Raw genomic sequence first — 13,369 nt, 5'->3', positions numbered from 1 at the left:
CTGGCTTCTGACTTCTGACTTCATGCTAAATCAATAAAATATAGGGATGCTACATGGTGAGTTACAGTCGATCAGTCCAATGGTTTTCGTAACAGCTGCCTGAATTACCGTTCTCTTTGTTAGCATTCATTGCCTGAATATACTAATTTCAGAGAGGATAAGCCCCTCTAGCTCTAAACATCTTTAAAAAACAGAGAGACAATCTGTATCTAGGATCTCAATGCTGGGAATAAAAATGGTAAGCATCAAATAATTGTAAACTATTATTATATGGCAGATATTGTACAAAAACTTTACATGGATAATGTTACTTAGTCTTTATCTCTCTATAATGTGGTCACCATCATTGCCGGCATAATTTTTCAGATGGGCAGCTAAAACTTGGGATGGTATTTAACTCGCTCATGTTCACACAGGTAAGTGTGAAAATAGGATTGGAGCCTAGGTAAACTGACCTCAGAGTCCATTTTTTTTTTTACCCCTAGCTCACAGGTGACAGTGAGGAAGTAGCTCAAAAGACATAACATGATCTCACTAACATACCTAACTGCTTCGAACTCCTAGTGGCTCTGCCTCTCTGTTAAGGTTCATGTTTATCTTGGCAGGGATTTCCCACATTTTATTTGTCATCCTCCGGAAGGATATGGTTATTGTTTTTCAGTACTTATATATTTCAATACCACATATATCTACCTAAGAATTCATTGTCTTGGTAATTTAGTTATGGTAGAAAAGGGATAGGCATAGCCAGTCTTCAGAATGTTTAAGCAAAACCACTCCACATGCTATATGTTTTTGAAATGCTAGCTCAGAACTTGATTTTCTTTCATGTAATTCTATGACGGCAGGAAAACAGTTTGGGAAAAGAAAGTACAGTCATCTAGTAATGAAAGGGGCTAATTTGTTCTTATAATGGAATCATGGTGTTACTTTCTTTGTTTCTTCTAATTATTCCCACAAGGTATGAGAAGCAGGGTGGGGCTCTTTACTCACCTGTACACACTAAGCTAGGAAGGAAACTCAGATTGGAGATTGTTAGGAATGGATCTGGGACTAGATTTCATATTTTGAAGAAAGTATTTTTATTACAATATTCTGCCATTCAATTGTATACTTATATAGGGAATAGTTTCAGGAGACCAGAACAAAAGACTGGATATCATTGTAAGTATTGAACATCCTTCAATGCTTACCAAAGCCACAAGGAGAGTGAAACTTGACAGTGTCACACAGAAGGGAGTAATGTCCATGCTGGGCTAGCAGAGAGCACCTAATGCGAATGTCTAAGATAGATTTCCCGGCTAGACCTCCCTGTGCCTGACATGTTTACTGCAACAGACAGGAATTTGGGTAAGCAAAAACTTTTCATCTTTATTAATTTGACATGAATGAAGTCCAGTACTTTAAACAAAGGGCAGATCGATTAGCATTCAGTAACTTCCCCACTCCTACCCCAGGATCACTTCTCAAATGGTTGGTTAGTATTTCACAAAACTTCAAACCTCTTTTTTTTTTTTTTCCCGTGACTGGATTGTAACAAGATCGTTCAGCTTTGCTCTCTTTCTACACTTGAACTAGAGATTTCATATGATCACGAAATCTTTCCTCCCCCAAGTAATACAGGAAAGCAATTCATACAATTAAACTCTATTTTCTATGTCTCACCAGCCATCTGCCCTTAGCAAGTTTATCACCTATACTCACTTTTAATAACTGGAATGTGAGAGGGGCGCCTGGGTGGCTTAGTCGGTTGAGCGTCCGACTTTCGCTTGGGTCATGATCTCTCGGTTCGTGGGTTCGAGCCCCTCGTCGGGCTCTGTGCTGACTGCCAGCTCAGAGCCTGGAGCCTGTTTCAGTCTGTGACACCCTCTCTCTCTGACCCTCCCCTGCTCATGCTGTCTCTCTCTCTCTCCTAGAAATAAATAAAACATTAAAAAAAAAAAATAACTGGAATGTGAGAGATTTGCCCCCAGGTAAATGTCTCCTTCTCTATCTCTATCTCCACCCCTGATTGGTTGCTCCATTAAAGCTAAATCCTTCTCAAAGTTAGTTTCACTTTCCCAGTTAGACCACTGATTTACATTACCTACCACTGAGTCATAACAATACCTTATTTTCTCTTTCAGTGAAATCTCTCCAAATTATAGGAACACATTTCCTCAGAATCTCAAGCTTGCAAATGTAACATCACAACTTTTCAGTTAATGTTATAGCCAATGGCAAAAATGGAAGATGTCTAGGTTCATCCAAGATTTTACAAGGCTTTGTGAACCATTTTATCACCAATATCCATTACAGAAGTTTGGTAAAGCAGAACACAGTTAGTTATCCTTCTGTATAATTGAGCTAAAATTTTAGTCTGTACATTTTCCATTTCCTCCTCCAAAATACAGATTTTCCCTCCAAAAAATGTTTAATATCATTTGGATAAAGGAAAAGAGTCTAGACTTACCAAGATAGTAATATATTGCCATTATCCGTCTCAAGTCCAAAGCAGGCAATAGTTATGGATTTGTGTTTACATAAAATCTACTGAACATTTGCTAATTATAACTTTTATTTAAGTTGAGAAATACATGCGCCTACACCTAAAGATACCTTTTAAAACTTCTACTGTAAATTTACACATCTCTCAAAAATATTCTCTCTATCCCCTTTTCAAATATAACAATCATGGTATGATTCTGCCTCAGCCATTTGAGGGACGAGAATATAATGCTTACAATAATGGCTATTAGTCCAATCCCTCAGTGGGACGCCAGATATATTAAGTACTTTCTATGGCCAAGGCACTTTGCTAAAGGCCTTAAAAACCTGACGTAATTTCATCTGTCTGCAGCTATCCAAGACAGATTATCTTTTTACAAGTATTTTCCTAATAAACAAAAGTAACGCTTAAGAAGTTTTAATATTTAGCTCCAGATCACACAACTAAGAAATTGTGACACTAAGTTTCAATTCCTGGTTGTTTGCCTTCAAAGCCTAAGCTGTAACTACTATGCTAAGATAGTTCATCCCACAGAAGCTCATGGTATTAGTTCTGAAAATTACATTGAGCAAACTGTGTTTCATTTGCCACCATTGTCCTGCTGCCTGAGAAAACTGAAGATGTGTAATCCTCCAGGTTGAACAAGTAGACTTTTATGCTAGGGAAAATTCCTTAGATCTCTTTGCATAAAATCAGTCAGTCAACAAATATTTATTGAGCACACATGCCATACTAGGAGCATGGAAATATGGCAGTGCAAGGGCCCCTGGTCTCATGGAACGTCACATGATATTTTCCCACAAGAGTATAAACAGCTACCATTTGTAATTGTTCTTAATAAATTGCAGGCATGACCCAAACACTATACACACATTGTCTCAGTGAAAATCATTTAATCCTCACCAAACACTCTCTGAGATGCCACAGGATTTGCAGCCAAGAATATTGAGGTGTAACATGCTAAATGATTTGTCCCTGAGTCTCACATTGGTAGTGTGTGTTAAGGGCATGATGAGTTACGTTTACCATTACCTCTCTGGAATTCAAATAGGTCTACCTTGAATATTTTTCTTTGTCTTTCTTCAAAGATTTCACAGAAGAATAGTGTGCACATGTCTGGTGGATAAAGTAGAAAATCCAGGATGAACCTAAGTTCAAAAATTCATGTATCTACACTAGAGAGATTTTTACAGGTAATTCCTGCAAACGAACCACTCACCTCTCTAGTGGCAATGGCACAGTACTCCCTTCAGTGTTCTACTGGAGCATGTTAGGCGTGCATAACTTGTGAAAATTCTTCACAAGTATGGAATTACTTCTTCCTGGGTTTCGTTCTATTTCCAGAGTTCAAACTTAATCAAGCATGATCATATTGATTCTTCAAACTGATTCAATTAGCATCTAGAAGTATTATTGTATCCCACACTATTCAAAGGTTTGGCTCCATATCACTTATATAATGTTGTATATGCTCCTCTTTTTCATTTCTTTTAAAAACCATCTAGAATTTGTGCACATTGATAAAACTGAACAAATTCCTAATTTGGAGATCCAATTTGAGAAGTGCTACTAGTAATCAAGTATTAAAAAGAAGACTTTGTCATGACCATCAATGGGCAGCTAAAACTATAACACTGAGAGTGGCAGTTTGCTAACAGAATAGAAGATATCAACACAACACAACACAACACAACACACACACACACCCAACACAGGAACAGCGGGCCATGAGGATAAGTGAGTTTTCATTTAACAGATTATCAGTGAGAAAGGAGAATATTCTACTTCAAAAGCCCATAAAATAAATGGCTCTTCATCTGTAAAATTCTCCTTTCATGTACAATTCGGTAGCTATTTTACTAATAAAGTGGTTTGTTTGCCGATATCAGAAGATTAACCATTGTTTCTATTGACCCAATACAAAACTGGCATGTAATGTAATACCAGGGATCACTCTAAATCCTTAATCTTTTCTTTATTTTCCAACACAAATTTGGCAAGGAAGGGAAGCAAAAACAGCATGATGTGGAGAGCAGTCCCATCATATAAAAAGTCTAAAGAAATTTTGTCATCAGTCACTTTTGCTTTTTTTTTTTTCTTTTTCATATTCGGACCTATGATACTCACTGATGCCTACGGCCGTAATGAGCTTGATTGCAAGTTCAGGAATTTCACATTGAATAAAAAATGGTTCCAGAAGGTAACGTCCAAATGCCAGAGAAATCACAGCTGTGGCTGCAGGGCTGGAAAGAAAATTTTCAGGTTAACAAAAAGAAAATAATAAATAGCATCCTTGCTAAACTTTTCTACCTTGAGGTAATGTTAGTCAACGTAAAGAGCATGTTAGTTACGAAAGCCTATAATTTTCCAAACTCCATATTTGATTGGGTTGTCGCAGATACTCCAAATGAAATATTACCTATAACTTCGGTGGCTAGCTTAAGTTTCACACATCCATGGAAGCAAGACTGGGTGTTATCAATTTTGCTCCTGCTCTCCTATATTTGACTTTTTTCCTTAAAAATCTAGTTTATTATTTGAGATCCTGGCAGCTGGACACTCTAAGAAGCAGTCTTCGCCATAAGGCAACAACCACAGACAGGCACCTGGTGTCTCAGTCAGTTGAGCATCTGACTTCGGCTCAGGTCATGATCTCACAGTTTGTGGGTTCAGACCTCCATGTCAGGCTCTGTGCTGACAGCTCGGAGCCTGGAGCCTGCTTCAGATTCTGTGTCTCCCTCTCTCTCTGCCTCTCCCCACTCATTCTCGTTCTCTCTCTCTCAAAAGTAAATAAACGTTAAAAATAATAATAAGTCAACAACTAAGCTCCAGCCACAGCATTAATTGTTCATTGAAAATATATGCTTATGTCCTTGACATTGCATTCTTATTTTTCTAGTACAGACAAATCACTTGGCTCTAGTACGTGAAGAGCCAAGTGATTATTCTTACTTTCATAGAAATATTTAAATGCAAATTATAAGTTGCAAAATAAAAAAATTCTCTTGTAATTTTATACAACTGAGAAAACATGAAAAAGAAAATTAAATAAGTTCAGGTCTATAGTAAAATAGGTAACACACCATTCTGTTTTAATCCTTCAAATATTGCTATGAGAAAATTACATGTGCCTTTAAATAGATGTATATATGAACATATATTCTTTAGATACACAGGCAAGTTCATGGAATTATTTAACTTCTCATGCCAGTCTTCTCTTTCAGCTTCTTTTCTCGTAGTTATCCTACACTCTAGATTGTCTGAAAACCAACCACAATCATTTCCAAATTTGGCCTGCTTGTACTCAATAGCACCATACAATTTTTTTCTTCTTTTCCTAAAGACCCTCTGCTCTCCCTCACCCCCCAACAAAAGACTATTTTTCCTGTTCATCATTTGTAAATTTTTGGTGTCTCAATTAAAACCTGATCACATATTTAGTGCTTTCAAAACATGCTCAGGATATGCAAAATAGTCTGTGAAGGTTCCATCTGGTCTAAGCATTCCCTTCCTCTTAGTTTGCTTCTTCTCACTGGAAAGAGCTGAATACCCTTTACATGGAGCCCCTACAACTCATTGGTAGTTTTCTATATCTTTGTTCAATCTTCCTTGGCCCAGGGAAGTTCCTTTACCCTTCTGGTTGGGTGAGAGGTCCCTGAGTATACTCCCTTACCAAGGCCCATGGCTTCCCTTTCATGGTGCTGATCACAGTAGCTACTTTATCTTCACTATGTGATTTCTTGATTGATAATTATTTCCCTCACATGACCCTGAGCATCATGAGTTCAAGACTTAGTCACTATTTTATCACCAGTATTTAGTACAGTATCTATCATAAGTAGAAACCCAATAAACATTGAATATATAGTTAATGTGTGAATTCAATCTAATGACCCCAGCTATGTACTAATATATGATATTTATTTTCTTGGAATCTGTGTTCTACAGATTATTTCTGCTGCCAAGAGTGCTCACCCTGAAGCATAATTTTAAGTGTTTAGGCACCACAGTTATTGTGAGCAGATGAGAAATCTTAAAGTATCTAGGTATCTTGTCACTCCACAAGTCATTCATTACTCTGTTTATTTAGAAGACCAACCTAGCAATGTGAGTCTCTTATTACAAAGGAATATATGAATCCTTTAAAAAAAGCTTCTAGAATATATCTGGGTCATTTCCTCTGTCAGTACACATGTGCGCATGCACACACACACACACCATGAAGCAGCTGTCTTTCAATGTAAGTAACATTTGATTATGTGCTACTTGGGAGCAAGAATTGTGTGTCATTCCACTTATAGACTCTTTAACTGACCATTCACCTTTCAGTAGCTGTTTAAGGAATGAATAAGTAAGTGAGTGAGCACTGTATCTGTGCTATTGTGAACAGAATGGTCATGTTCATCATAATGCCCAGCAATTAACTAAAGCCATGCAACATATACCTAGGTGAAGAGGGATTCAGATGCAGCTAGATCAGGCTCCAAAGCCTACCATCCTAACAACCCAGCACTCTGAATAAGTATAGTCCTCATTTGATATTTATTTATTTTTGAGAGAGAGAGAGAGCAGAGGAGGGGGCAGAGAGAGAGGGAGACAGAGGATCAGAAGTGGGTCCTCACTGAGAATGGAGAGCCCAACAAAGGGCTCAAACTCATGAACTATGAGATCATGATCTGAGCTGAAGTCAGAAGCTCAACTGACTGAGCCACTCAGGTGCTCCATGTGTCCTCATTTGAATGCTGAGAATGTCGAATTCAAAATATTATGATCTTAAACTTTCAATCAAAAAGAACTAAATTATTCAAAAATAATTTAATATTGTTCAAAAATATTACTATCTATAATGCTCAGGACACTGATTAAGATGTATAATAGTTTCAAAAGTGTGACACTTGGTTTCATGTATTTAAAATGCCTGTAGTTTTGATGGAGAAACAGAGCATAGACACCTGATATATTAAGTAGGAATATAAGATATCATGTTGAATGTCAAATAAGAAGTGGGAGCTGCATTTTTTTCCCAAAAGAATTAAGAGAGAAAAGAAATAGAAACTAGGGTGAATAGGAAATTAACTGTGGAAAAGATAGGATTTAGGCTAACCTCTGAAGAGTAATATTCAGATAAATCAGAAAAGAGCAGAAAGTACATCCCAAGCATATTCCACACTATAGAAAAAGAACAAAGTACCTCTTTAGCATAATTTTCATATCACAAGTTTTAAATAATGCAAAATTGTCTAAAATGAGAACAGACTCAACAGAGAAGTAAATATCAATCTAATCTCTTTGTTAAAAAAGACATAGATGCCTTTGACTCTAAAAATCATGGGTAGTGTTAAATCAATACTTATTAGCTCTGCATTTCCCACTTATGCCCCAAATGTCAGGATAAAAGCTCACTGGAGCTCTCAGCTGTGTATGTCTGATAAGTTTACACTAAGAACAAGTTTCTCCAGTTATTACTGTTAAGCTCTACAATCAGGATGTGTTAGTCACATCTTATGGTAGCTGTTACCTTAAAGGACCGTGATACTCTAAACTGTACATATGATATCACAGGTTTCCCACAATGTGAAAGGAAATTTGCTATTCAGAGTGACTTAGCACTATTTGTTTGGATTTTAAACCAAGACAATTAGAAAGAACATATTCTTACAGCAATAAAACTTTTATATTTTGCAACTCTAGTTCACTGATTTGCTTAACCAGAGGAAGTGAGTCATTTACGTCAAGTCATTTTTGTGTGTAAAATATAAAACTCAGTGACACGCTAAGCTGTTACGCACAGAAGTTTCTAGTCACGACAACAGAGGAAAGTTAAATGACAATGGAATCTACAAGAAGAAAAACTCCTCCTCCTAGCATAACATTTAATTTTGTCTGGCCAGGCAAAACGTACGATTTATCACAGTGGATTTTGATGCTTTGTATCCTTTCAAGTCAACATACTTTCCAGAAATATCAGAGGATAATAGAATATTAAAGAAAATCAGATACTTTAATAAAAGTTTGCCATGAATGGAGAGCTATTGCCAGTGACAAAACTGCATTAAAAACACTGACAGAGGTATTTTATCATAGATTTCACATCCTGAAATACACATGTTTACAACATAGTCACATGACATACATATTTCTAGTCAGTTTAAAAAAACTTAAGATGATTTAAAGAAGGGTGTAATGAATGGATTTATTTTTCCTTAACTGTTTTCTTATCTATGTTCTTACCGTATTATGAGCAGTTCCACCCAGACTCGTACGAAAGCTGGTAATGGGCCAAAGACTTCCAGAATGTATGTATAATGACCACCAGATTTCTTTATACTTGTTCCTAATTCAGCATATGACAAGGCTCCTGTGAAGTATTCATAAAACAAAGGTACAAAGTTAAGATATTAGCTAGTCAGCCCAAGGTAGAATTGATATAATAGAGGTGCCTGGGTGGGTCGGTCAGTCAGTTAAGTGTCCGACTTTGGCTTGGGTCATGATCTTGTGGTTCGCGAGTTCGAGCCCCACTCTGGGCTCTGTGCTGTCAGCTCAGAGCCTGGAGCCTGGAGCCTGCTTCAGATTCTGTGTCTGCCTCTCTCTCTGCCCCTCTCTCACTCACCTCACTCTGTCTCTCAAAAACGAATAAGCGTTAAAAAAAAAAAAAAAAGAATTGATACAACAATATTTATGTTTAGGATGTTACTACATCCTTTGGTCTGAATGAGGTCTTGAAGAGAAGTAACAGTCATCTGATCATTAGGAGCCATCAAATTCTCCTTGTAACTTCCTCATATTTGGGATCTAATTCATTCTATTCAAACAATGTAATTTTATTTGAAATGGTCAAGACAAACTTCTAAAAAATATATATTATTAAGAATTATGAATCTCAATCAAACCTGAGAAAAAGAGAAGATTTTTTCTACACTTCTGAGTAGTTAAAACAACATACTATTTAGAAAGAGATGCTATAACTTATGTATATTGGGTAGAATTAATTATAAACATTTAGTAATCTCAGCATTTTGCAATACAATCCACATGGTCTTGAGCGAGTTTTGTGACCTCCCCAAATGTAAGTTTCTTTATCTGTAAAATAGAGATCTCAATTCTTACCTCATAAGGGAGTTGTGTGTAAAAATGCAATATTGGGCGCCAAGGACAGTACTGGCCCTGATACAGTGAGCTACCTCATGAAATATACCTATTAATTTGAGCAATTAACTACCACAAGAATGAAAGATACGCCATGGTACTATGTGAAAAATTCTATTCATACTGCAAAGTATTCAAATGTAACACAAATTTTTGCTTGAGCTACTTTAGAGACTAAAAGAGTGGGAAATAATTATAGTAAAGCTTTATGCAGAACTGTCAACGTGAATAATATTTGGATATTCAGTGATATCTTACTATCATTTGTCCTATTCCCAAACCTCACTCTGTATCAGAATCACTTGGAAGTAAATTTTTTATTTAAATGAATTCAAAAATCTAAGGCCATACCCTACATTTGTTCTCTACCAAGTCAGTTCGGACTCTCCAATAGAGGGAGCCAAACAAATCTTTTATTTTAAAATTTTTACAGATGATTTTATTATTTTTTAAGTTTATTTTTATTTATTTTAAAAGAGAGAGAGAGAGTAAGCAGGAGAGAGGCAGAGAGAGACAGAATCCCAAGCAGACTCTATGCTGTCAGCACAGAGCCCCATATGGGGCTTGAACTCATGAACTGTGAGATCATAACCTGAGCCAAAGTCAAGAGTCAGATGCTCAACCCAGTGAGCCACCCAGTCACCTCTATACGGATGGTTTTAAAATGCCTAGTTTGAAGATTGATATTTGAGGATCACTAATATAGTTTGCCTATTTGTAACTAATTATCACTGGTTGCAATTCACTCTGTTGGAAACCAGTCGCCATGTTGGGAGCCAGTACAAAAGAGCTTCCTATTTAAAATGTTATCAGAAAGCCTGAAGTACCTCAGAATTTATTGCTAGAGAATCAATACCTCGACCTGTGTCTGCTTTGCTGAAACTCCAGGATGGTTACCCTAGGTTTAAATTGAGTTCTAGAGGAATGAGATTTTCATTTAAAAGTCTCAATCTCCAACCATTTTACCCAGATGAGAACAGCTCAAAACAAGATGTAAAAATCCATGTATTGACCCTGACCTTAAAACAAATTGTAAACCAAATATACAGAATCTTTACTCTTAGTCTCAGAATTCTAGAGTTCGAAGAGAAAGTATTTGTTTTCCTTACACTTTGCTTTGCTTCCTGTTAGGAAAGCACTCCTGTCAAAAAGCTCCTAGGAACTTAAATGACAAAATGTAAATACAGATAAGTAGATTAATACAGGAGCATGCTCCCTGGGATTAGTAATCAAAGAATATCAACTCAAATGTAACCTTACCTAGTCCTTTTAGCTTTTTTTTTTCCCCTGAGCTTCTGTTGAGTTGGTACACTTAGGCAGAACCATATTTTCATAGTACAATAGCATTTTAACTAGTTTAATCCTCACAGCAATCCATTTTACTATATCTGAATAACCTTTTATTGTGTATAAAAATCAAATCACATAGTGGGAACTGCATGTATATAAGTATGAAAAGTCCAGCAAACTGGTTATGGTTTTTCCTATTAGACATTGATTTATTCTCAATTTACCAAGTATTTGTAGAAGAGTAAAGACTAAGGGTGCACAAAGTCAGTTAAGAAGAGCAATGAATAGGTTCGCTGTCTATAAATGTACCTACCAGAACCATATTCTGGCATTCTACCACCAACTCTTTTTAAAAACCTAAAAATAATTCTTATACGATCTTTCTATACTAAGGCTTTGTTTTCATTAGTTTTACTTGAAATAGCTTCCTCCCAATGGAAATTTGACTTCTCTAGATGAATACCCAAACCAAAGCATTAAAACACCACAAGACCTCAAGAATGAATGGATTGGTCCATGTAGGACCAAGAGTTAGTACTTAGTCCCAGAGTTAGGACAAAGCTTTGTGTTAGTACCTTTAAAGAGCAGGGCCTTTTGGAATTAAAACATCCTGGTTGCCACAAAAAAGCAAGATACACCTTAGACATATACCCCCATAGTGTGGATGAAATTTATTTATTTTTTGACCATTCACCAGTTTTTGTCACCTCTGTAACTAACTCAGGTAGCTTTCTAGTAATTTACTCACCCCATGAAAGGTATCTATTACCTCTGTGCTATTAATATCAAATCAATAAAAGAGATGTAGACTTTCAAGCAAAATTGTTAATCATATTTCTACTACTAGTTCTGTTCAGGTTAACTCAGTGAACAGGTGGACAAGTTATCTATGTCCCTGAAGACCAAGGAAACTGTAAACGAAGAAAGCAGATCTGGACAAACACAGAAAACTAGCACCCAATTTCTGCTTTACTCTTTATATTGCAAACATCAATAGGTGTGAGGGAGAGAGGAGAGATTGGAAAAATTTGAAATATGCTCAGATCCTTGCAATATTCCCACGTATCACAGGAATTGAGTATGTGCCACCACACGTATTTCCACGGCAAGGACTTTTGTAATAGTAGTAGGAATTGACAAGCACACCAAGTTAAAAAATTAAAAAGAAAAAGACCCCCCCCCCCAGTTTGTTTTGCCAAAAAAATCCACTGTAAAACTTCTGAATACTCAGTTCTGTGTTTAAATAGGCCACACTGGGTTTCACTTCACAGGTGTTTCATTCAGTGTGCCAACTGCCAAGATCCCTCAAACACACGTAACTGAGCACAACCGCCCGGTACAGAAAGCTCACATGTATTTTCTCGGGTCATCAACGTTAGCCTTTGCTCTCATGGCCACAGGGAAAAGTCAGAAAAGCGTCTGTCTGTCGTAGTCAGGAGAAGAGAGGGCCGGCTGCGGAAGCAGTTCGGGGGAATGCAGGATCCTGCCAACAGTGGACGCTGTGTTTGGGTGGTTCGCACACTTAAACAAGAATCAGAAAACCTGGCATAGCCTTTGCCATTCATTCACTCCTTAAAAATTACTCTTTGCTTTCCCTGAGAGCAAACTGCCCAGCTTCCGCAGACATCCCCCCAGAGAAGAAGCGGCACTCACCAAACAGAGACAGGACCCCACAGACGGTCCAGATAATCAGAGACATGCCCACGCTGCCCGTGTTCTGGAGCACGCCCTTAGGAGAGATGAAGATTCCTGCTCCAATGATCGTGCCAATGATGATGGAGATGCCCCTCAGCAAAGTGATTTTCTTCTTCAGCACCACTTTCTCCTGCCCAGGTGGCTCCTTGCCACCCAAGGAAGGCAGCTTCCCATTAACATTCCCCTGCAGGTAACCGCCACTGGAGATGGTGGACACAACAGGCTTTCTGACCATTGTAGTGACACACGGGAAAAATGAAACAGAGGAAAAAAAAAAAAACCTCAAAAAACAAAAACAAAAACAACCCCCAAAACTTTCAACTTTGGTCTCTCTTGGTGTGACTGACCAAATGTCTTCCTCTTTGCTTTCCCCTTGTCTCTCTCAGTGCTATTGTGTTCACAGGTAAAAACTAAAAGATGTATTTTCTCCTTCACAGCTACCTAATTACTCCTCAGAAACACCTGTGTGTTCATGGTACTCGTGCTCTCTCTCGCTCTCTCTCTCTCTTGCTCTCTCTCTCTCTATCGCTCCCTCTCTCTCCTCCACCACCTCTGACTACCTCTGCTGCTGCGGCTGCTGCTACCGCCCTATCATTACAGACCAGCTCAGCTTCCTCATGGGCTGGTATTTAAGCTCCTGCCTGTCACACCAACTTATTCCAGCTTAATGATGATGCAAATTCTCCAGGTTTGCATCAGCCACATGAGAAGGCTCCAGCATTACTCAGCTCTTTTTTTTTTTTTTTTTCC

General features: G+C 37.6%; 1 protein-coding gene across 3 annotated transcripts in view; it reads right to left on the bottom strand.

The window, feature by feature from the left end:
* The window catches only part of SLC7A11 (solute carrier family 7 member 11), a 94,202-nt gene extending 81,047 nt beyond the window's left edge, over positions 1-13,155 (bottom strand). For all 3 annotated transcript variants that reach the window (XM_039222287.1, XM_039222286.1, XM_039222288.1), the window contains exons 1-3: positions 12,578-13,155; positions 8,720-8,846; positions 4,616-4,731 (exon numbers count right to left, since the gene is read on the bottom strand). In XM_039222287.1, the coding sequence (XP_039078218.1) occupies positions 4,616-4,731; positions 8,720-8,846; positions 12,578-12,854 (520 nt within the window). In that variant the 5' untranslated portion in view covers positions 12,855-13,155. The remainder of the gene's footprint in view (positions 1-4,615; positions 4,732-8,719; positions 8,847-12,577) is intronic.
* Positions 13,156-13,369: the final 214 nt, after the last annotated feature.

The sequence above is a fragment of the Hyaena hyaena genome, unplaced genomic scaffold (genome assembly GCF_003009895.1).
Source record: "Hyaena hyaena isolate Hyena2069 unplaced genomic scaffold, ASM300989v1 scaffold_1097, whole genome shotgun sequence".
NCBI lineage: Eukaryota > Metazoa > Chordata > Mammalia > Carnivora > Hyaenidae > Hyaena > Hyaena hyaena.
Note: the sequence above shows the minus strand (reverse complement) of the source record. Positions and strands in the feature narration are given on the sequence as shown.